Source organism: Peromyscus californicus, unplaced genomic scaffold (genome assembly GCF_007827085.1).
Source record: "Peromyscus californicus insignis strain IS unplaced genomic scaffold, ASM782708v3 Scaffold_18__1_contigs__length_77618521, whole genome shotgun sequence".
In the NCBI taxonomy this organism is placed as follows: Eukaryota; Metazoa; Chordata; class Mammalia; order Rodentia; family Cricetidae; genus Peromyscus; species Peromyscus californicus.
This window is the reverse complement of record NW_026294480.1, coordinates 28,865,376-28,891,224: the sequence shown is the minus strand read 5'-3', so window position 1 is coordinate 28,891,224 and position 25,849 is coordinate 28,865,376. Positions and strand designations below refer to the sequence as shown.

Genomic DNA, 25,849 nt, shown 5'->3' with positions numbered 1-25,849 from the left:
CCCGGCACACCTAGCTGAGGCAGGTCCAATCCACTCCCCGTCATACCAAGGCTGCGCAAGGTGCCACACCATAGGCACCCGGCTTCCAAAAGCCTGCCCATGTACCAGGGATGGATCCCAATCTCCCCACCCGGGTGTCTCCCAAACAGTTCGAGCTAAATAGCTATCTCCCATATCCAGAGGGCCTAGTCCAGTCCCATGGGGGCTCCATAGCCATTAGTCCACAGTTCATGGGTCTCCACTAGTGTGGCCTGTCATCTCTGCATGTCTTCCCATCATGGTCTCCATGTCCCCCGCCCGTGAAATCCCTCCTCTCTCCAATCATTGGATTTCCTGAGCTCAGCCTGGCCCAGGGCCGTGGATCCCTGCATCCACCTCCATCAGTCACTGGACAAAGGCTCTATGATGACAGTTAGGGTATTCAGTAGACCGGTCACCAGAGTAGATCAGTCCAGGCACCCCCTCAATTACTGCCAGCAGTCCAAGGCGGGGTCTTCCCTGTGGATTCCTGAGAGCTTCCCCAGCACCCTGCCTCTTCCCACTTCATGATGTCTTCATCTATCATGGTATCTTCTTCCCTGCTCTTCCACTCCATCCTTGCTCTAGCTTGACCCTCCCATTTCCCTATCTTCTCACCCCCCATTCCTTGCTCTTTGCCACCTCCCAACCCCCAGCCCACTCATGCAGATCCCATCCATTTCTACTTCACTGGGCTATCCATGTGTCCTTCCCAGGGTCCCTCCCTGTCAGCTAGCCTCTACGAAGCTGTGGACTGCAGTCTGGCTATCCCTTGACCTACATATCATTTTGAATTTCAATGTTGTTTTAAAAATTTGGTTATTAAACAGTATAGCCAGGAAAATAAGTAGGTAGATTTATGAAAAATCTTTTAAGTATTTGGTGAATTCTTGGTTCTCAATTTAAAACATGTGTTAATTGCTTTAGACAATATACAACCGATGCAGACATGCTGCTGCAAATTCCAGCCCTCCTGAAAATAATAATGTCACGGGAGTGTATGCACCTGTCACCCCAACTCCGAGGTATTTTTTCCTTCTACTTCCCTGTTTAATATAATACTGCAGTATTTCAACTGATAGTCTTACCACCTGGTTTCCCTTATTCCCTATTGTTCCTCCTACTTTCATCCTTGCTAGTATATTTATTATATTGCATGGTGTTTACATATACATTTTAAATCTACATCAGTATCCAGTATGGTAGTGAGAAACTTAAGACATAAATTTTAGTCTATTTCCACCCCTTGTCTAAAACCTCTTATTCATTTCACTCTATCTTAAATATAAAAGTCATGAACATTCCCAAGTTTCAGCACCATAAATAAATTTATAAAGGAGAAGCATTTTCCTTGTCATCTAATTTACAAGAGTTAACACAAGTAGAGTTTGGCATGGTGGCACACACCTATAACCCCAGCACATCAAGAGTTCAAGGCCAGCCTCACCTACATAGTTCAAGACTAGCCTAGGCTACATGAGACCTTGTTTTTAAAATCCCTAAACAGAAACAAGTTAAAATAAGGTTATTGTGATAAAGGGTATTTCTCTCATATTAGACATTCTTAAGAAACGTCATAGGGGCTAGATAGATGGTTCAGCACTTAAGAGTTAAGAGCACTTCCTGTTCTTGCAGAGGTCCCAAATCCAATTTCCAACACCCATGTTGGGCAGTTCACAACAGACAAAACCTCTGGCTTCTGTAGCACCTGTACTCATGTGCGTGCACACACACATACATGGAAACTCATACACATAATTAAAAACAAAGTTTAAAAGAAACATAATTTCACATGAATAAACATATTCAAAATTTCAAAAGGTTCTATTGAATCCCTATTAAATTTCCACATAAGAAGCTTACTCATGTTGACATGAAGCTTTTGTCAGTACTTTGGGGAGTATTTAGGTCTTCTTTATGCAGCTTTTAAAAGAAAATATAGGACCTAGCAAGATAGCTCAGTTAATACAGTGCTTGCCTCCCAGTCATAAGGACCTGAGTTTGGTCCCCAGAATCCACATAGAATTGTTGTGCCTGGTGATGTGCACTTGTAATCCCAGTGTTGGGCTCACTGAACAACCAGTGTAGCCAAATTGATGCGCTCCAGACCAGTTAGGAGCCCTGTCATCCTGAGGATGACACACCAAGGATGGCATCCTCTGACCTTCTTCCACATACATGCTTTCACGTACACGAACGTGCACATATACATGCAAGAATATCTAACTTGAGTAAAGGTAAAATGGTAGTCTTCTTTGAATCACCATTAAAAACTAGATGTAGATCAGTAATAGCTTGAGGATTTAGAAGTCCTTGAATTAAAAAGATAGCCTCCTTGTCTAGAAAACTTTTAAATGGAAGAATTTATGGTCAGAGACTCTTCATTAGAAAATGTGAACAGAATTGTGTATAGATGTGGGTGCTTATCTCTGCAGAAGTGATAGTGTCTAATTAGCATTTCATCTTTCAGGAATTAATCACCTAAATTTCTGTTATATTTAATTCCTATTAAATTCCTATTCCAACCTTCACTACTATGTAACAATAAAGGACAAAGTATAGCCAGCCCTACAAATGGGATGAGTGTATTTTAAGTGTAATCATTGAGTATTTGATTCCATAAATCTATTTGTTTTATAAATATTTCCACACTATAAGCCAGTTAATTAAATACTAGGGCTGCTTTTCACCAAATAACTAAAAATACACTGGAAATTGGAAACTTAAATGATATTCTTTTTTAGAGTAAACAGTTTTGTTCTTTTCATGTACAGTTTTTTGTTTGACAGCTTTGTTTTTAAATTTTTCTGAGATATTATGATTTGATCAGTAATTATTAATTTGAAGCAAATGAACTTTGCTACTCACAAATTTATATAAACTTTCATTTAAGAAATAATTATTTGTGATTAATTGACTTTAAATTGTTATAACAGGCAACACCCATGTTTCAAGCCATGGAGTTACATTCCGGACGGGATCATGCCAATTTTCTGGAGGGTAGTTTATTGGACATCACAGTTTTTAACGTGGTAAGTGGCAGTGAAGGATGCATTTTTGACTAAAAGTGATTAATTTTTAGTGAACCTTAATATTTTGAAATGTATATATCCCATTTTTACTGACTCAAATTTCTCCTATCTTTGCAAAAAGGAAAGAGGAAAAAAGCAGACAAAAATAGAACACAGAAATGAAAATTTTTCTTGTGACTCTTTCCTTCCATGTTAGCCTTGTTTGTCTGTAGATGTATCCAACCTTCTTATTAAATAAGAAACACAGAACCAATGCAAAGAAGAAAGCCAAGAGGTCAGAGCTAAGAGCTAAAACCTTACCCTTCCTCCTGCGGTGGTCCTACCTCTCCGAACCAGAGCTACCCCTGTGTTAAAGTCTTTATATAGAGTTCCTGTCCTGCCTTCTCATTGGTTGTAAACCCAACCACATGACCTCCTCCTCACGGCCTGTCTGTATAGGCCTCCAGGTTTTCCTTGATTGGTATTGAGATTAAAGGCATGTGTATCCAATAATGGCTGTATCCCTGAACACACAGAGACTTACCCAGCTCTGCCTACCAAGTGCTGGAATTACAAGCGTATGCTACCACTGCCCTGCTTTCCTATGGCTTGCTAATAGCTCTGACCCCTGGGCAACTTTATTTATTAACATACAAATAACATTTTAATACAAATAAAATATCACCATATTTGTCCTTCAATCCAGCCCTCTTTCAGCTCTGTTATTACGTGAAAGTGCTTTTACTAAGGTCATCACTTTCCCTTGGTTTCCTTCTCTTTAATTTTTCTTTAATATCTTTTTTATTGAAATAGAATTACATAGCTTCCTCTCTCCCTTTCCGCCCTCCAGGCTATCCCAAGCACCCTCTCTCACACCTATACCACACCTCCACCCCAACTCTCAAGTTGATAGCCTCTATTTTACATACTACCCGTTAAATCAGTTTTTGTTTGTATATGTATGGTTACAGGCTTGAACACTGTGCATTGGACAACCAGCAAGGAAACTTATCCCTGGGAGAGGCTAATTCTCCCTCTCCTAGCAGTCATTAGTTGTCTGTAGTTCTCGTCTAGAGCAGTGGTTCTCAATCTGTAGGTCATGACCCTTTTGGGGGTTGATCAACCCTTCACCGGGGTCACCTAAGACTATCGGAAAACACAGATATTTACATTAGGATTCATAACAGCAAAATTACAGTTATGAAGTAGTAATGAAAATAATTTTATGGCTGGGGGACACCACAACATGAGGAATTTATTTATGCAGCTATTTCTAGGAGAGACTGTTTCACCACAGACTTCCTGGTATTCTATCTCTTAAAAATCTTTCCTCTTCCACAGTGACCTCTGAGACATAGATACAAGAGCTGTGATATAGACTGGGTTGGGGCTGGGCTCCCCACAGTCTCTTGATCTGCATTGTGTCCATTTGTGTTTTTCTGTAATGGTCTCTATTTGCTGAAAGAGAAGCTTCTTTGATGAGGCGTAGTAGCTACACCAATCTGTGGATATAAGAATAAGATTTAGAATATAGTAAGGAATTAGGCTGGTCTAGCAAAGTGGCGGTAGTAGATTGTTCTGTAATGTACATGTCCTCACTAGCCGGTTTTCAGTACCAGGCATGATTTCCTTCCTATTGAGTGGGCCTTAAGTCCAATTAGACAGATGTTGGTTACCACCAACAAATGTGAGTGCCATTTACTGCACTATTACAGATACCTTGCCATGCTAGTTACTATTCTGGTTTATAGCTATTGCAGTTGGGTAGGACTATTTAATTGCTTCCCTCTCTTGGCAGTTTGCATAGTATTTACTGAAGCAGGCTAGACTGAAGGAAAGAAGCTTTCAGGTTAGATCCAGCTAAAATAACCAAGTCTTGGGTCCTAACTGTGCAATGTCTTTAGCAATAGGGGCCCACCCTCTAGGCCTGTCTGCTTACTCATACATTCTCATTTCCTTCATGGACATTTCCTTTATTTCTGTGACCCAGTTCCTAAATGTTGGTCTTCCCTTGAGCCTTATGCTTAGTCATCTTGTCTGCCTGTCCCCACAGAGCATCAATTACAGCTGTGATTTTAATAACCAGTAATGTACTCCAAGTCTATTTCTCTACCCATTGTAGTTTATCTTTCTTCTGTGCTCTAGACTCCCAGTTATCTTCTACCTTCTGATCCTTTCTTAAGATATTCTGCAGGCCACTAAGCTCTCAAACTGGATGTAGTGAACATTGCAAGAGGAAAATCACAAAACAAAATAAAATAGTATCTCTTGAAGTTTATGTTTAATATTCTTGACCATCCCTTAAAATTGCTATATTTTCCTTTGTTTATTTGTCTGTTTTCTCTTCATTTTCTAAACTTCTTTTATGATCCTTTTCTATTCCTTCTAAAATGTCACCTTAACTCTTGGCATATGACTTTACTGTTTGCCTCATAAGGAAAATAGAAGTGATCATATGACAGTTCTTTCAGTATCTGTCTTATCAACACATCTACCTACTTACCAATCCTTTTCTCCTTGCCCTCCAGGGATGGAAGATTCATTTTTATTATGCTAACCCTACTTCCTAAAATATGAACCTATCCTCTTAAGTTTTGTTACTAACTTATAGCTTTCAGTTTTGACAACATAATTTCCTCATCATATAAAATAGTACTCCATGCACATAAATAAATTTGTCACCTACAAATAAATATATTTTTTAAAAAGTCTCTCTCAACTCAAATCTTTTTCCAGTCTCTACCTCACTAATATCATTACGGCAAATGTTTTTGGAGACTTTTAAAAAAATAGAAGTATAAAATCTTACTAAAAAAATGCACTCATTGTATTTAATTCATTTTTCAAAGTGAATGCATCTGTATACCAGCACTCAATGATACAGGCCAATACCCCTGAAGTACTCCTCATGTTCCTCTCTAGATATTTTTTAATCCTTAAGAGAAATTATACTTTTTACTTCCATCACTATAGATTGATTTGTTGTGCTTAGAAATTTATAAATATAGACTTCTATAGCATGATTTTGCTCTCTCTCTTTTTCTCTTTGTTCACATACTTGAGAGATTCATCTATGCAATTTTGTACATACCATTGTTTTGTTACTGTTATTCATTTCTGTGATACATTCTACATATATATATATATATATATCTCCCATAGTTTATAATAGGATATCCAGCTAGACTTCTTAAATATATAAACTTTCTCCAGTTGATGTCTCCATTTGGTTACCGTTACTTTATTCCTCAATCCATGATATCCTTTTTTAAAAATTAATTAAATTTTTTCATTTAGTTTACATCCCTACTTCAGCTCTCCCCATTCCCCTCCGCCTCTCCCCTCCCCCCCCAATCCACCCCTCCTCCATCTCTGTTCAGAAAGGGGCAGGCCTCTTCCCATGGGTGCCAATATAGCATGGCATATCAAGTTGAAGTAGGACTAAGCACCTCCCCTTTTATTAAGGCTGGGCAAGGCAACCCAGCATTAGGAACAGGTTCCCAAAAGCCAGCCAAAGTGTTAGAGACAGGCCCTGTTCCCACTGCCAGGAGTCCCACAAGTAGACCAAGTCACACACCATCACACATATTCAGAGGGCCTAGACCTGCCCCATGAAGGCTCCCTAGCTGTCAGTCCATAGTCTGTGAGCTCCCATGAGTAGGCCAGTTACTTCTGTGGGTTCCCTTGTGATGATCCTGACCTCCCCCCGCCCCCAGCTCATACAATCCTTCGTCCCTCTCCTCAGCAGTGTTCCCCAGGCTTGGCCTAGTGTGATTGGCTGTGGACTCTGATTCTGTTCCCATCAGTTACTGACAAAGGCTCACCAATGACATTTGGGGTAGTCACCAATCTGATTACAGGAGAAGGCCAATTCAAGCTACCTATCCATTACTGCTAGGAGTCTTAGCTGGGGTCATCCTTGTAGATTTGTGGGAGTTTCCTTTGCACCAGGTTCCTGCCTAACTCTAAAATGCCCCCCCCTCAACTTTCCAGTTGTCTCTTTAAGTACTCTCCTCCTCTACTGCCCCAACCTGATCCCTCATGTTCCTATCCCCACCTGCCTCCAGTCCACCCACAAAATCTCTTCTATTTCCCCTTCCCAGGGAGAACTGGGTATCCCATCTTGAGCCCTCCTTGTTATATAGCCTTGTTATATAACATGATTATTCTTTATATCTAATATCCACTTATGAGTGAGTACATACCATGTTTGTCTTTCTGGGTCTGGGTTACCTCACTCAGGATGATTTTTTTCTAGTTACTGTTTGCCTTCAGATTTCATGATATCATTGTTTTTTAACAGCTGAGTAATATTTCTTTGTGTAAATGTACCACATTTTCTTTATCCATTCCTCAGATGAAGAACATCTAGGTTGTTTCCAGGTTCTGGCTATTACAAATAATGCTACTATGAATGTAATTGAGCAAGTGTCCTTGTGGTATGATTGAGCTTCCTTTGAGTATATGCCCAAGAGTGATATATCTGGGTCTTAAAGTAGATTGATTCCCAAATTTCTGAGAAACTGCCATATCAATTTCCAAAGTGGCTGTACAAGTTTGCACTCCCACCAACAGTGGAGGAGTGTTCCCCTTACTCCACATCCTCTCCAACATAAACTGTCATTAGTGTTTTTAATCTTAGCCGTTCTGAGAGGTGTAAGATGGAATCTCAGAGTCGTTTTGATTTGGATTTCCCTGATGGCTAAGGATGTTGAACATTTCTTTAAGTGTATCTTGACCATTTCAGATTCTTCTGTTGATAATTCTCTGTTTAGATCTGTATCCCATTTTCTAATTGGATTATTTGGTTTTTTGATGTCTAGTTTCTTGAGTTCTTTATATAGTTTGGAGATCAGCCCTCTCTCAGATGTGGAGTTGGTGAAGATCTTTTCCTATTCTGTAGGCTGCTGTTTTGTCCTATTGATGATGTCCTTTGCCTTACAGTTTAATTTGGTCCCATTTATTAATTGTTGATCTCAGTGTCTGTGCTACTGCTGTTATATTTAGGAAGTGGTCTCCTGTGCCAATGCGTTCAAGGTTACTTCCCACTTTCTCTTCTATCAGGTTCAGTGTAACTGGTTTTATGTTGAGGTATTTGATCCATTTGGACCTGAGTTTTGTACATGGCAATAGATATGGATCTATTTGTACTCTTTTACATGTTGACATCCAGTTATGCCAGCACTATTTGTTTTTTTTTGTTGTTGTTTTTTGTTTTTGTTTTTGTTTTTACCAGCACTATTGTTGAAGATGCACTCTTTTTTTCTATTGTATAATTTTGGCTTCTATGTCAAAAATCAGGTGTTCATAGGTGTGTGGATTTGCATCAGGGTCTTCAGTTTGATTCATTGATCCACCTGTCTGTTTTTAGGCACTGTGTTGTGGAGATGAAGTCCTGGGTCCACAGGACTGAGCCCTCCACCCCTATCCCCGCCCCTTGCTCCAGCAGATCTTCACCCCATCTGAAATCCTGTGCTTTAAAAAAAAAAAAAAAAAAAAAGTTTCTTCATTCTGTAGATGTAGTCCAAAGTCACTCTAAAGGAATTATGTTATTTATGTCTTTGTTTTTGAAGCAGGATCTTACTATGTAGCCCAGGCTGTCCTCAAAGTCAGCAATCTTCTTGTCTTAGTTTTCCAAGTGCTAAGATTACAGTCATATACCACACCTCTGACCTCTTCCTGAGGGCACTAAAGCCTAATTTTAGACCTTTTAGAGAATCTGAAGTCACTCATGCTGTTCTCCTTTGCTGCCATTGAAGCCTCATTTGCTGTCTCCTGCATTAGTACCTTTGTTTTTCCTGAAATTAAATATTGTAAAAATAATTATCACCTTTAATCCCAGCACTTGGGAGGCAGAGGCAGGTGGATCTTTGTGAGTTTGAGGCCAGTCTGGTCTACAGAGTGAGTTCCAGGACAGCTAGGGCTATTACATAGAGAAACTCTGTCTCAAAAAGTTTTAAAAAAAAAACCTTTTTTAAAAAAAAAAAAGAAAGAAAGAAAAAGAAAAAAATTATTTATCATGGTTCATTCAGTATTAACATGTAATTACTCATAATTAAATTTATTGGGGAGGAAAATTATACTTTGAGATTCATGTATTTGGGATATTTTAAGATTATGCAGATACATAATTGAGTTTTTAATCATATTTTCCATCAAACTAGGATTCTGTTACCTTTTATGCAGTCATATGCAAGATCTGGAGGGTTTTCCATCACTGGAAAGATAAAAACAGCCCTGATTGAGAATGCAATCTATTATGGCACTTACTTGCTGATATTTGGAGCATTTCTAATTTATGTGGCTGTAAACCCACGTTTGCATTTAGAATGGTAAGAAAAGTAGTCTTTTTAACATTGTTCTGTGTATGTTTGTACTGTTTTCAATGAACTTTTATTGCATACATACAAGTAAACAAACACACTTGCCAGATTATGTCTTATAGATACCCTTCAAAGAATATCTGAATAATGCATATTACTAAGAAAGAAAATCAAGAATGACATGTTTAAATACAGCTATTAGGTGGTGGATTAATGTTTTGACAAATAACTGTACAGTAAAGAACAATATTTTTAATAGAAATCCAAATTTTATAAATGCTCAAAATGAATTTTCCCCCCAACAGGAGCTTATTTTATTTTTTTTTCCTGTTTGCCTTGTTGTAGTTTGACAGAATAGTTTTCCTTAATGTTATTATGGGCATTTAGGTATTCAAGTATTTCAATAAATTAAAATCTATTTTTTGTATATGATTTTTAATATATGTTATCCAAAATTTATGTATGGAATAGTAGAGATTGGTTTCATTGTTGGTCTAAATCAACCACAACACAAGTTAATTTAACTGTTTACAGAGGTCTCATAGTAGAAAGCACCTAGTGAAAAATGTTTTCTGTGGAGGAAGTGTGTGTGTGTGTGTGCTATGAATTATCCTATATTCTAATTTTGAGTATAATTGAACCAGTGTTTCCCATATTAAAGTATTTTTATAGTCACATTCTGACTTTACATTAAAATACATGGATTATCTGCTGTGACTGAAAAGAAGAGTTGAAAATTTCTTCATATGAAATCCTACTTATCCTTTTGGACAATTCTCTGAAAATTTATATTTATCACAGATATCTGCTTATGTTTTCTATTTCTTAGGAACCAACTTCAGACTATTGGGATAGCTGCTGCCAACACATGGGGTCTGTTTCTTCTTGTGTTATTATTGGGGTATGGCCTGGTGGAGATTCCTCGGTCATATTGGAATGGAGCCAAAAGAGGTTATCTACTTATGAAGACTTACTTTAAGGCAGCAAAACTGATGACAGAGAAAGCAGATGCAGAAGAGAATTTGGAGGATGTAATGGAGGTAAGCAAATTTAATCCTACAAAAGCGACTCTGACCTAATACTCTGTCTCTGTTGACTGTTTTTTTGACTGCAAATGGTGTCATGTGTGGTCTGTAAATGTTTTGTCAATGAGTACAGATCAAGTTCAACTTTTGTGATAGATGTCTATTTTATGATAGTACATGGTAAAATTGGCTATATATATATATATATTAGTTGTCAGTAGCACCTAATTTGAAAAGTTGTTCAACATTTCTGGGTTGTGCTGATCCTTTGTGAGTTTTATTAACTTGTCAGAGATTTGAAAAAGAAATATGTATGCAAGTGGACTTGCATGGTTCAAATTTGTTTTTCAAGGGTCAACTTTAATTCTTAAACTTTACAAAAGACATTTTCTTCTTAATCCCCATTTTATAAATGAAGAAAATGAAGTCCTGGGAGTTGAAGTAACTTCCTTCTGTACACCTAGCTAATAAGAGGAGCCAGGGATTTAACTTTAGTTCACATTTAAAATATGAAGAGCCAGATGGTGAATGTTTGAGGCTTTGTTGCCATGTGGTCTCTACTGTGGTTGCTTGGTGAATGTGGTCTGAAAGCAACTGTAGACTATGTAAGTGAGTGGGGGCAAGCCTGTATCTCAGTCTGAGACAGGTGGGAGACTACTGGATTTGCTTTAGTGTGATGACTCCGAATCTTAACTATTATCCTTTTTTTCTGTCTCTGAACCTTCTGTTCCCAACTTACTTCGTTTTCATGTCTTGAGAAACAAGAATTCTTCAGGAAGCCTTCTGTATTAGCAACATGAGGCTGCTATGACTTAAGTACCACAGACTGGGTAGCTCAGACAGCCTTGTTGTCTCTAAGAACAAGGTTTCAAAGGCAGTTTCTTCTGAGAGCCATGATGAACGTTTTTACATTTAGTTTGGTAGATATACAATTTGACACTTCTGAAGAAAACCTGTAAGTATTTAAAGACTTAAATTTGGTTAAACAATTACATTTGATGAAAAAAGATAGTTTTTACTTGATAGTGTTCTGTCCAAGAGTTGGTATTAAATTAAGTTGTTGCAGATTTGAAGAATTTAGATTTTGCCAGTTCATTTACAGCAAATACAAGTCAAATGTATTGTTTCAGAGTCTTTTGTTCACTTACAGTACTAGGGATTGAACCAAGTGTGTCACATACACTCAGTGGTTGCATACCTCTGTACTATATCCCCAACCTCTTCTTTACTTTTTATTTTTGATTTTTTCTCAGATCGTGACAGGTCTTTCAAAGATGTCTACCTAGGCTATGAACTCACTTTGTACTTGTGATCCAGCTGCCTCAGCCTCCTGAGCAGCTGGGATTTCAGGCCAGCTCAGATGAACCAGGAATGTCTGAATGAAATAGAGAGATGTTCTGTTATTAGATAGGATCCCTTAGGAATAGGACATGAAAATTAAAACCTGGCATTGTGCCTTGTATTTTATTTCAGTGTACTATTCATCAGTAGAAAGTGGTAGGAGTTAAATGTTTTTTTATAAGAAAAAATTTTTTTATAAGTAAAAAAGAAGGCATCCTTTTTTCCTCTCCTTCCCTTCCCCTCACTTCCTCTCTTCTTCCTATTCTTTCCCCACTACTTCCCTTTCTTTCTTTCTTCCCTACTCTCCTCTTTCTTTATTCTTCTTTTATTTGAGCTAGGATCTTACTATGCCATTATGCAGGTTAGGGTGAGATCATAGGCCTGTACTACCATGTCTGGCTGACAGCATTCTTTTTTAATGGATGTTTGGAAAAAACAACTCTTCTACATAGATAGCAGAACTATGCCCATGACTGTATTACCTGTCTAGAACAGAAGACTATACATTCATTCCCTTATTGTATATGATAAAAGTGGATGGTATACTGGAAGTGCTTTAATATGGAGAGGCTTCACAAAATCTGGAGAGAGATCAGAAAAAAAAATTTGACTAGGGATTTATTTAAAGAATTGCTAGAATGTGATAGCTAACAAGATTCTAATCAAATACCAGGAAGTTTAGTGGGTAAGGCCTCCTAAACAAGCTAATATTTCAAATGCCTCCCAAGCCTTAAAAATTAATTCTTGAGTAAACTTTAACTTTATACCAGATAGCAAATGTGAAAAGTTAACTGTTTCAGTCCCTGCTTTTGTTTAATGGGGCTAAATAATTTCAAGGGAAAACATACTATTTCACATATATGGTTAGATTATATAGTTAATGTTTAAAGTAAATAAATTTGAGCTAACTACAAATTTTAAGGCAACTTAGAAATGGAAAGATATAATGTAATAGCATCCAGGGTGTGTAGATGTAACCAACGGTCTTATTAAATAAGAAACACAGAGAAGATTCAGAGAAGAAAGCTTTTTTTTGTTCAAAACCTTAGAAGGTGACACCAAGGCCCAGATGATCCAACGTCCAGAATGGTTTCAAGGCAACTGACTCAGACGATACAGCCTCACAGACTACTCCATGATCCTAAAATTTTCTTTGTTTCCCCAGAAGATACAGCGCCCCCCTCCAGCAGGAAGTAGTAAGAGAAGCTACGCCCAAATTCCCAAATATACCAAGCTGACTTTGGAGATGTGTAAAGGTTAAAACCTTCCTTTTTAAGAAAAGAAAAGGGGAAGTGCTGTGGGATGGTCTGTATGTCAAATGTGTTGCTGATTGGTCAATGAATAAATCACTGATTGGTCAGTGGCCAGGCAGGAAGTATAGGCGGGACTAAGAGAGAGGAGAATTGAGAGAACAGGAAGCTGGGTGGGAGAGACACTGCCAGCCGCGATCAGGACAAGGAAGATGTAAAGTACCGGTAAGCCACAAGCCACGTGGCAAGGTATAGATTAATAGAAATGAATTAATTTAAGCTATAAGAACAGTTAGCAAGAAGCCTGCCACGGCCATACAGTTTGTAACCAATATAAGTCTCTGTGTTTATTTGGTTGGGTCTGAATGGCTGTGGGACTGGCGGGTGTCAGAGATTTGTCCTGACTGTTGGCCAGGCAGGAAAACTCTAGCTACAAGGGTGACCTTTGGAAAACATGTGTGTGATCTGGGCGTAGTAGCAAAGATGCTTATAATTCCTGATAAATCAGGAAAGTGACTCCAAGGCCAGCCTGAGCTATGTAACAAATTCAAGTCCAGAATGAGCTTATATAGAGAAACTTTGTCTCAAAATAAGTAAAATAAGTCAAAAATCTAAAAATAAATATTAAATCTAATCTTACCAGACATGTATTTAGAATAAACATGTTTCAAAATGAATTGCTAGTAGGATTTCTGGGAGGTCTTGGCTGTTGTTTCTCTAGCCTGATCACATGCTAACCAGGCCTTTATTGTCCTTTTCTCTGCAGTCATGCTGTTCTTTCTGTGATACAGCTCGTTTACTTCTGTCTGGAGACCTTGGTACTCACTGTTCTTGTCCGTCTTAGAATATTCTTGCTCCTCCTTTGAGTTGACCAACTCTTACTCATTTTGTTTTGTCTCACTTTAAGTGATCAGTTCATCCAAAAGACTCCTAAATTGTCTCATTCAGAACATCCTGCACTTTATAGCATTTCTATATCTTTTTTGTTTAATTGTCTGTTTTCCTCAGTAAGCTAGGTACCTTACAGGAGCACTGTCTGTTGGTATCAATTATTCACAGTATGAGTACATTAGGTTTTCATGGTTTCTGGTAAGTTACTCTCCAAATTGATCACTTTTTACTGTATATGATGTTGGTTTTGGTATGAGCTTATCTTATTACATGATATAAATGTTTTATAATTTTATAAGAAAACTCATTTGGAATTATTTTATGGAAGCTTGAAAACCCTTTTACATATTTATAGGCTAATTTTATTTTGTATTCTCATTTTTTTTTTAAAGATTTATTTATTTATTATGTATACAGCATGTATGACTGCAGGCCAGAAGAGGGCACCAGATCTTGTTACAGATGGTTGTGAGCCACCATGTGGTTGCTGGGAATTGAACTCAGGACCTCTGGAAGAGCAGTCAGTGCTCTTAACCTCTGAGCCATCTCTCCAGCCCCGTATTCTCATTTTTTATGTTTGCTAACAAGAAAGCTTCACATATTAAGGTTACTCTGTCATATAATTTTTTTCATAATTTTCTTAGTATATCAGATGGTTTCTCTGCTTCTCATTGCCTATCACATAAAGCCCTTCTCTAATACCTCAAATGTTCTTTTAAAATCCCCTTTGTTCTCTCTTTATTCCAGGACTGTTGCATGCGAAGTTTTTTGTTTTGTTTTATTTTGTTTTCTTCTGCATATAGAATAGTGGTTCCAACACTATTTTCATAATTTTATTTCATAAATATTATAGGATATTTTGATAACTAGGACATACTAATTCCAGAGACTCTGTTCCTAACCTATACCTGCCTCTGTGTGTGTGTGGTTACTTGTTAGTATGTGTTTGTTCATATGTGTGCACATTTGGAGGCCCAAGGTCAATATTGTACATCTTTTGTTGGTTGATGTCCACTTTTATTTTTTGAGATACAGTCTCCCTCTGAACCTGAAGCTAATTGATTCAGCTAGACTGGCAGGCCGTTGAATTTCAGGGATTCCCCCCTGTCTCCACCTTCCCAGTGCTGGCGTTATAAGAGAGCATCACTGTCCTTGACTTTTTACATATGTGCTAGGGATATGAACTGAGATCCTCATGCTTGCATAGCATTACTTTACCCACCGAGCCATTTCCTCTTTTCTTTTATGCCTTTTAATACTCATTAAAATACTTATCACCATATATTAATTTTAGTCAGTGAAATTGACTGACAATCCCTTGTTGCATTGGTTACTTTTCTCATTGCTGTGATAAAATAACAGACAGAACTAACTTACAGAAAGTCAAGACTATTTGGGCTAACAATCTGAAGGGATAATCCATGGCAAGGAAGGTATGTGATAGGAGCGTCAGGCCGCAGGGTGTCCAGTCAGGAGGCAGAGCAAGAAATGTTGCTGCATAGCTTACTTTCTCCTGTTTATTCAGTCTAACTTAAGCTGGGTCTTCCCACCTCATTTAACCTAGTGTAGAAAATCCTTCACAGACATGCTCATAGATCTGTCTCCAAGGTCATTCCAGATCTTGTCAAGTTGGCAATCAATGTAGGCCATCACAAGTCTGCCCATTGTCAATGTGATATCCAAACAGATCACTTTTAAGCTAGAACCTTCCACTCTTTGTCCCCATGGGCTTGTGGTCATCTCATAATGCAAAATACATTAAGTCTAACTTCAAAAGTCTCCATAGTCTTTAACAGTTCCAACGTTGTTCAAAAGCGTAAGCTCAGAGTCTTTTCTGAGGTGTGAGCAATCTCTTTAAGTGTGAGTCCCTGTACAATCAAAAAGAAGTACATACAGTTGATGGCACAGACTATATTCCCACCCCAAAAGGAAAGAATGGGGCATAGTAAGGAAAGTTTATACCAAAGCAAGACCAATGCTACAGGAAAATACTAAATCTTGTAATTCTGGGTCAGACAGCTGGGCTCATGATGGAATTATCTGGGCTCTAAAGAGCTTGCATAGCTCCTTTCCTCCAGCTCTGCCACTTGGAACACACTTAGTCTCTCTCTTGGACTGGTCTGGTATATGACAGTGCTTTCCTTTGTAGACTTACCATGGTCCTAGCATCTCCAACATCCTTGAGTTTCCATTTCAACTTAGGCTTCACCCTCCCAGTTTCATACAAGTGGCCCCAGAGAGCCTTCTTACAGGGAATCTGACCCTGCCACATACTACCTGTCCTCGGTTGCCTTCTGGAACCTATGCACATGCCTCTGTGACCCTTTCACTCTTTCATCCTTCATGCCAAGTTCTCCTACCAGGTCAAGATGAAGCCCATCCCCTTTGGAATATTGCTGCTGTGGTTTCTGTCTGCTTAGAATATTTTTCTGGATAGGAAACCCCGTTAGTGGCATTTTTAGTTCAGGCTCTCTCTTTTCAAATGATTTTGTATTTTCACAGAATCTCCAGTGTAAGAGTTCTTGTCCTCAGAACTTCTTCCTAATCCCTCTAACTTTATAGTTCATATACTTTTCTTCACCAAACCCAATCCATATCTCTTTGATCTTTTACCATAGAACTGAATGAAAACAGTGAGCAATAGTCATGGCACAACTTGAATGCTATGCTCTCTTGAAATTTCCTCCACCAAAGCAATTAGTCCACATGGACTCCCAGCTGCTGTGATTACACCCATAAGATCAAACTAGCCAGAATCCCAGCATAAATGGGGGAGGGGCTATGAAGTCACACCCATAGCTGAGGAGCTGTTTTGGTAATTTGTCACTATAGGGGTAAGGAGAGGGGTTTTCTTCAAGGACATGACCCCCGACAGGCTACCCATACTCCCATGGATGTTCCTACTTCCATGTACATACAGGGAGCACTAAGTGGACTCAGTGGATGTAAGAAAAAAAGCTCATGAAGTTGTGAGGAAGAAGTGGTGGAAAGCATAAGGGAGGAATTAAAGTGAATGAGGGATGGATTTGACCAAAACCCATTAGATATATGTGAAATTCTCAAGCAATAAAGAAGAAAGGAAGTTACATATGAAATCAAAGTCTTATCTAAGTTTACATATGTTGTGTTTACAATAAATAAATTAATTAAAGTAGTCCAATACCTTTAAATTCAGCATTGTTCAACTTCTCAGGACTTGGGCAGAGTATAGCCAGATTCTTTGCCAGCATGAAGCAAGCTTGGCTTCTGTCCCAGATCCTTATAGTGCCCTTGATCCCCTCTGAAACTTCGTGAGTTGGTCCTCCATATCTGTGTTTCTCTCCATATTCTTGTTTTCTGAACTCCCAGAATGGTCCATTAAGCTTTGCTTGTAGCAGATGTAGGGCCTCTCTAGGCCACAGTTTTAAAGAGCCATGTGGTCAGGTTTGTCACAATAATGATCCCACTTATACCAGATTTCTACATTAGTTATTTTTCTTGTTGTCGTGATAAAATACCTGTGGAAAGCAGTTTAAGGGAGAGAGGATTTATCCTGGCTCACAGTTTTGTCTGAGGGTGTAGTGCCTCATGGCAGGAAGACATGGGACAGTTGTTGACATTGTGGCTACATCAGCGAGCAGAGAGTAGTAAGTGCTTCCATTCGGTTAGCCTTCTCCTTTAAATGCACACTACAACCCCAGCCCATGGAATTTTTTATACCTCAGTTAACACAATGCAGAAAATCCCTCCCAGATGTGCCATAGATTTATTTCTACGGTGATTCTTGATGCTGGGGAGTTGGCAATCAATAGGGACTGTCACACATCTTCTCATCTTACCTGGTAGTCTTTTAGCCGCACACTGCCAACATGTAGTGTGGTCTCAGTAAACCAGGAACCAGCCAGTAAGTTGCGAATACTCTAGAATACTGTTATTGGGAAGCAGTGGGTGCTTTGTGAAGCATTAAGTCTTTCTGCTTTCTATAGTAACTGATGTTAATTGATAATGAGATAATTGATTTTAATCAGCAATGTGGAATAATTTAATCCTGTTCTCTTAGAAACATAAAACTTGACAGATCCTTTGTGAATTCTTATTATTTTATTTTTTGAGATTATAATATAATTACATCAGTTATCCCTTTCCTTTGTTCCCTCTAAACATTCCCACTTGCTCTCCTTTCTTTCAAATTCATGCCTTTTTTTATTAATTGTTGTTACATACATTAATTGTCATTACATACATTTGTTATGTGTGTGTAATCATATATATTCTAACTAAACGCTGCTTAGTCTGTATAATGTTATTTGTATTTAGGTTTTCACAATTACCACTTGGTATTGAATAACCAGTTGGTGTGCTCTTTCTTCCCTGGGAAGATTTATTCATCCCACTCTTAGCATTCCTTAGTTACCGCTTGCTCTTTGTGTAGGGTTGAAACTTCATGAGCTTTCCTTTGTCCACATTAGCATGCCTATTGTTGTTGTTCTTGTTCAGCTCATGTTTGTGCAGTCAGATTAGTGAGACTTTATGGGTATAGCTTCTGACAATCCTAGGAGACACAACCTCACAGCAACTCTTTGATCCTCTGCCTCTTATAATCTTTCTCTCATTCCTCTCCCCACTCCTCCCCCCTCCCTCATCAACAGTGATCCCTAAGCCTGTAGGTGAGGAGGTTATATTGTAGATGTATCCCTTAGGAATTGGCTCTAAACTATGCATTTGATTCATTGTGGTTTTCTGTTGCAAAAAGAAGTTTCTTTGATGAGAAGTGAGGACTACACTTGACTCTGAGTATAAGGAAAGTTGCTATCATGCCATGACGTTCATGCCATGACGTTCATTGTCATGGTTCATAGGCATCATAGCTGAGTTGGACTGGTGATCGCTTCTCTTCTTTGGAAGCTTTCATGGCATCTTCTGGAACCATGGAAGCTAGTCCTCAAGGACAAAACTTTCAAATCAGTTCTAGTTCAGGGGCTTCTGAGCCTTGTGTCTTAAGTGCAAGGTGTCTCATAGCAATAGAGATTCAAAAGTAATAACACTAACTTAACCCTGACCAACAACTCAGAAAGGGACTTCTCATACCTGGTGTTGAGATTTTTGTTAGATCATCTTTGGCTCTTGGAGGGAGCATTGTCAGCCCAGATGGGAAAATTTCTTTTTTTTTTTTTGGTTTTTTTCGAGGCAGGGTTTCTCTGTAGCTTTGCGCCTTTCCTGGGACTCACTTGGTAGCCCAGGCTGGCCTCGAACTCGCAGAGATCCGCCTGCCTCTGCCTCCCGAGTGCTGGGATTAAAGGCGTGCGCCACCACCGCCCGGCGGGAAAATTTCTTTTAAACTATGTATATATGTATATTTATATACACATGTATTACAGACTTTTGAACTGTAACGCTTAGCATTTATTGTATGAAGTAAGCAAACAATAGAGAATAAATTTAGAAATTCATAAAATAGCAAGAATATAAATACAGCTACTTGAATACTTTGTAATTTTACACCTGCTCTTAATAACTTACTGTAATGCAAAATAATTTGTGTTGAAGTTAAAATCTGAGACATAATAGTATTTAGTGCTATTATCATTTAAAATGTCTGATTTATAGAACTCTAAATATTTTTATTTTTCTCACTGTTTTTATAGGAGGTTCGTAAAGTAAATGAAAGCATTAAGTATAACCACCCATTGAGAAAATGTGTTGATACAATACTTAAAAAGGTAATCATATTGTAATATTTCCTCTATTTCTTATGAATATGTCTTATATTCTACTATAAATTAATCTTTCATAAGAAAAGTATGATAAAAAGCATATGATTGAGGTTTTCCAGATGCATTCTCAAATAAATCTTTACCATAAACACAGAGTAAATTATATGTAGAAATTTTCTTATGCTGTTGTAAGTTTGGTGGTAATTATTGACAGCACTTTCCCTTGAAATGTGAAGATAGCAATAATGTTGAGTAACTTGCAATTATTTCATGGTATGGTGCCGGAGGTACATCTTTGCTGTACCATCGTGTGTTATCATTAAAGGCTCTCTCCTGTAGGAAAGTAAATGGAGGTCTCAGTAATTCTTGCAATCAGCTTCTCGCATGTAATTTTATGATATGTGTTATGAAATAATTACATGGATATTTAATAAATAAGCCATATTGCTATGATTTTGATGGAACTGTACTGAATTGCAAGTGTATTTCTATGCTTCTAAAATAATTATTTGAACAATTCCACAATTACCTTTATATACCCAAGTTACCACTGAATTTTTTCTTCTCCTGTATTCTAAATCTGTTCTACTGGTTACTATTAGCTACTGTTCCTCTAGTTAAAGTTATAGTCATAAATTTTCTAACCATTTCTCTCATATTTGCTATTTTTTTTTTTTTTTTTTTTTTTTTTTTGGTTTTTCGAGACAGGGTTTCTCTGTGTAGCTTTGCGCCTTTCCTGGGACACACTTGGTAGCCCAGGCTGGCCTCGAACTCACAGCGATCCGCCTGCCTCTGCCTCCCGAGTGCTGGGATTAAAGGCGTGCGCCACCACCGCCCGGCCAATATTTGCTATTTTTGAGACCTATTTAGGAAGGTTAATGAACTTGCACAACTCCATATAGGTAATAACTAACTGGCAGTATGGCAGATAATCCTAATTATATATTTCTTTCTGCATACTGTGGCTTTCAGAACTTTTGCATGTTAAATTTTTCATGATTCTTCTTTATTATTTAGGAAAATAATTGAAGTTTCATCAGGTGCCTATTATTAGAATAATCCTCTCAAATAGTTGTTACTTCATGTAGGTAAGCTCCCTTGCCTTTCCCAGTCTCCAGCTAGTATATCTAAGCATAAAGAGAAATATTAGTAGAAGTAAGAAGAAACTTAACATACTTTTGAAATGTTTTTTTGAAAATGTTAGCTAGTGAAAAATCTAACAATTAGAGATGTCAATAAAAGAAGAAAATATTTTTGAGAAAATTAAGTTTTTCCAGAATGAAAGATTTTTAATGAAAATAAAATTGTATTAAAGATTTGTTAAATTTTTACTAAAGGTTTATTAAATTTTATAAAATGTTTTTCTTTTAGTGCCCTACAGATTATCAGGAAAAGATGGGTAGAAATATGGATGATTATGAAGATTTTGATGAAAAGCGTAATACCTACCCAAGTGAAAAAAGCTTGGTAAAATTGCATAAACAGGTAACCTTAATTATTAATTGTAGCTATTTTGCACACAATTAGAGGACGCGAATTAGATTTATAATTACTGCTCAGATAAAAAGACTGTGTGTGGTGACTTAGCAGTTAAACTGCTTGCAGCTGAAGTCTGAGGAGCTGAGCTTAATCTCCAGCACCCATGTAAAAAGCCGGGCGTAGTGGTGTGCACCTGTTTCCAGTGCTCAGGGGCTGAGCTAAGCGGACCACTGGCCACGCTGGTTAGCTTAATCTGTGAGAGCCAGGTTCAGTGAGAGACCGTGTGTCAAAAACTAAGGTGGAAATGGTTGGGGAAGACAGCTGATATTACTTTCTGCCTTCCACATGCCCACAATCATACATTCGAGCATCCCCATCCCCAAACATGTATGCATGCAAATGCAGTATATATCCAAAACTATTGATCTTGTTCCTATCATTGTTGAAATGTTTGTGTTTCTGGACAAGGATACTCTTGGCAATTGGTTATAAGAATTATACCTGTTCTATTATGAGGAAGAATTTTGTCATTTCAGAACATTAACATCCTTGACCACATTTAGAAAATGCCATTAGTAATACTTTATTAAGACAAAGACAAACAACCTCCCATTCTCTAGTAGAAAGTTGACCCACTATTCAATCATACTGACAGGCTTATCCCTCTTCTGTTTTTAAGGTTATTTATTCAGTTCAAAGACACCGTCGAACTCAAGTGCAGTGGCAAATTCTTTTGGAACAGGCATTCTATCTAGAAGATGTAGCAAAAAATGAAACTAGTGCAACTCATCAATTTGTTCACACCTTTCAGTCACCTGAGCCAGAAAATCGATTTATCCAATATTTTTATAATCCTACAGTTGGTATGTAGTTTGACATAAATTCCAAAGTTGATGATTTTTCTACAAGAAAAATGTATGTTTCATCAATATAATACTGACTTTTATTTGTATATTGATTTGCTCTATAGGGTAATATTAGATATCTGATAAACTTACCCCAAAATAATTGTTTTACTTCTAATTCTCTTTTTCCCAGAAGTCATTGGTTGCTTGAAGTTCATTGTCTAGGGGTGGGACCCCAGAACATTTTCCCTCTTCTAAGTTAACATGTCCTTTGATATTACCATTGTTCCAGTCTTGTTGATATAGCCATTTATAGGAAAGATTGTTTACCAAGGACTTCCTGGTATTCTGGTTTTTACAATCTTTCTGCTTCCTCTTCCATGATGTTCCTGAACCAAAGATGTAGGAGCTGTGATATTAAAAAAAAAAAAAAAATTTACAGATTAAGTATTCACTAACAATGAATCTCACTATAAATGTGTATCATGGCTTGGACTATTGATAGTATAAATAATTAGCTATACTTTAAAAACTAAGTATTCTGAATATTAACAGAAATTTCTACAAATTCATCAACAGTATTTAAAATATTGTCTCCATAATATTTGGTAGCATTTTTCTCAACACAATGATTATTTTAAAGGGTTTTTTTTGAAGTTTCTTAATATATTTATGCCTATGATTTTAAATATGTATACACATACAAAATATAATTATAAACCAATTTGCATATATGATCAAACATGCTTAGAGACCAAAAATGAATAAATGAATAAATACTAAAAAGAAACAGAAAAGGGTAATAGCTGTGGTCAGTGGCGAGGTGTGTGTGTGTGGGGGGGGGCTTGAAGGTAGCTTATAACTGGAGAATAATATCATAGAGCTGGAAATTACTGAAGCCATAGGGAACTCTGGAGCAATATTCACAGATAATGGAGATGAGATGGAAAATAGTGAACAATGAGCAGAATGGCCTTGCATTAGGAGGTGAGACAGACAGACATATAGCTTTAGTGTAAGTGAGAAAATGTAGTAAAAATGTTGGTAAGTCATCTGACTGTTTATACTCTCTTAGGAATGTACTGACAATAAATACGGAGAAGGAGAGTTTTCAAGAAGGTACTAAATAGTCACAGGGAAATGGAGAATTACAGGAAGTTGTCCAGCTGTGCTAAGGGCCTGTTTGAAGTGGGCATTAGTTTAAAGTGAGAATAGTCAGTAAAGATGGGTCTTTCATCTGCAGTGTACATGTATACAGACTCAGAGTACCCAAGGAGTTGGTCAAACAGGGTGGTTTAACCAAATATATACAGTGAAGCAAGAGAGGGTAATGGAATTGGGACTGGGGAGTAGTTATCCTCAAAGACTGTGGAATCTGAGCTGGGAAAGGAAGGAAGGACATTCAAATTGTTCAGTAACAGTAAAGAGGTAAAAGAATAAGTGTTGTGTTTGTCCTGATAGTATGATTGGATGCAGATGAAGGTACTGCTTGGGCATGAGGATGATGGGATTGGGCTACATAGAAAGATTGCTGTTGTTAGCAATAAGAGGTTTAGGAATGAGTTTAGGACCATTGGAATGAGTAACCAGGTTAAAGAGGGCTATTAGAAGATGAGCTCATTCATTAGAAGGGAGGAGATGAAGGCAATGAAGAAAGAGTTGTCTGGGCGGATGTTTAAATAATCAAGAATTACACTGAGGGTACAGTGGAAAAGACAGTGAGCCTGGACCTTAGCTTTTCAATAAATGAAGTGAAACTATAGCCTTGTTGCAAGCTGTAACTCAGTGGTAGATATGTTAAGGGCACACTAACCCTGGGTTTTGTCTTCAATGGAATGGATAGAGATCTCTTTCAATTGATTGAGCTTTCTTTGAACCTTTATTTTTTAATGAAATTCAGACAATGAAACCAGAACTTCACAAACTATTTTCATATAATGAGGTTCTTCATATGTTAACATTTTATTAGATTAATTTGCTTTCTTTCTCTACATACATTTTTCCTTAGTCTTTCAGACCTGTATCTATCTATACATGAGGCCTTTTGTCCCCTAGGAATTTCAATGAATACTTCCTAAAAATACAGTTTCTCAAGTGTAACTCTAAAATAATTAGAAAATTAACATTAATAGTTTACTATTACTTACATACCTTATGCATATTTTGCTTAATTATGACATTGATATTCTTTAAAAATCTAAAGCCCACACACTGTATTCGGTTGTCATATTTCTTAGTCTTTTAAATAAAATCTGGAACAGTTCTGTCCTATGTGTTTTAGCCTCTGTGTGTTTTATAACATTGATGTTTATGGACAGCATAGACTAGTTCTTTACTGATTGTTCCCAAGTTGGAGTTTGCTATGTCCTCATGATTAGATACAGTTTATGTATCGTTTGCAGGAATACCACAAAGGTGGTGATGTGCTCTCCTCAGTTACATCAGAGCAGGAAGCACGTGGGATATCAGTTTGTACACTGCTGTTGGTTATTTTTTGCTACCTTTCTCTGTGTTGACTGATTGGCTGCAAGTTCCAAAGATTATAAATATGCTAATTGTGTTTTTCTTGTATTTTCCAGAATGGTACTGGGAATGCCTGTTGCGGCCATGGTTTCACAGGATCCTTGCTGTGGTTTTGTCCATCTTCTCTGTGATCGTTGTCTGGTCAGAGTGCACCTTCTTTAGCACGACTCCTGTCTTATCTCTCTTTGCAGTCTTCATACAGCTGGCAGAAAAAACATACAATTATATTTACATTGAGGTCAGTTTTTTCATATTGGTCATAAATATGTATCAGTTCATGCAGAAACTTTAACTGTTGTATCTTTCCCCATATATTTCTTCTAGTAAGAATGAAAATAGTGGAGTTTCCCAAAGTGCTGTTATTCAGACTTCCAAAACTGATGTTCATCAATTTACCCAGACTATAAATACTAGGAGCTGTAGTTAAAGATCAATGAAAAAGTATAGGATAGTGAATAAGCATTTTATGAGGTTACTTTGATCCTCTTTTGTCAATGAAACTATGTAACTTACTGTCTTCCTGTAGAATTGTCAAGAGAACAGGTAAATAGTTTCCTTCAGGGCCCAGAGTCAAAATTTGGATTTTAAGAGGTTGAACTGGTTGAAATGTAGATTTATTTCCAAAATTTCATCTCAGCTACTAAAAAAAGACACTATTGTATTTATATTTATATTTTAGAACATCAGTAAATATAGCTGTGGCAAATGATAATTCTTGTGGCAGTAAATAAAGTAATAAAGTCTTAAATCAAGTTTTAACTATTTTTCCAGATTGCTTGCTTCCTTTCCATCTTCTTCTTAAGTATCTGTGTTTACTCTACTGTGTTCAGAATTCGAGTATTTAATTACTACTACTTGGCTTCACATCATCAGACTGATGCTTACAGTCTTCTTTTCAGTGGCATGTGAGTAGAATTGAGCTTAGAAAAAAAGAAATGTTTCCATTTTAAATGCTAATTATAGCTCTCTTATTTTTTGTTTATGGATGTTGCATGAACATACATTTCTGTGAGCTAATTGATTTTTTTTTTTAACTATCGGATGAGTATTTGTGATCACCAGCTAAATTTTGCTTGAAGTTTATGACTAAATTACGAATGCTATGTTAGGGAAAAAGACACGGCGATTTACCATGGATTTACCAATTTGAAACTGGGTATATGAACAATTGAGAGGTTAGAGGCTATGTTAGGTGTAAAGAGTGTTCTAAAAGTCAGTGGTCTAAAACTGAATTGAAGTTCTAAGAACACTAAAAGGAACATTTCTTTCCTAGAGAAATTTAGAGGGCTGGCTTTAACTATATGTAATCAGTCCAGGCTACTTATTATTAGTCAGGTATATTAGGTATTTATAAGGGCTAGACCTAGGGAAGTTCAAAGTAATGTCTGGTGTCAAAACTTTGTCTTATAAAAAAAATCAAAACTACTGGGTCAGTTTCTTGTGGCTGTTA

General features: G+C 37.4%; 1 protein-coding gene across 1 annotated transcript in view; it reads left to right on the top strand.

Moving 5' to 3' along the window:
* Positions 1-25,849, top strand: part of Lmbrd2 (LMBR1 domain containing 2) — a 59,523-nt gene that overhangs the window by 10,739 nt on the left and 22,935 nt on the right. The window contains exons 3-11 of the mRNA XM_052743153.1: positions 946-1,043; positions 2,955-3,050; positions 9,194-9,361; positions 10,182-10,392; positions 19,484-19,558; positions 20,924-21,037; positions 21,711-21,894; positions 24,456-24,637; positions 25,171-25,304. Of these exons, the coding sequence (XP_052599113.1) occupies positions 946-1,043; positions 2,955-3,050; positions 9,194-9,361; positions 10,182-10,392; positions 19,484-19,558; positions 20,924-21,037; positions 21,711-21,894; positions 24,456-24,637; positions 25,171-25,304 (1,262 nt within the window). The remainder of the gene's footprint in view (positions 1-945; positions 1,044-2,954; positions 3,051-9,193; positions 9,362-10,181; positions 10,393-19,483; positions 19,559-20,923; positions 21,038-21,710; positions 21,895-24,455; positions 24,638-25,170; positions 25,305-25,849) is intronic.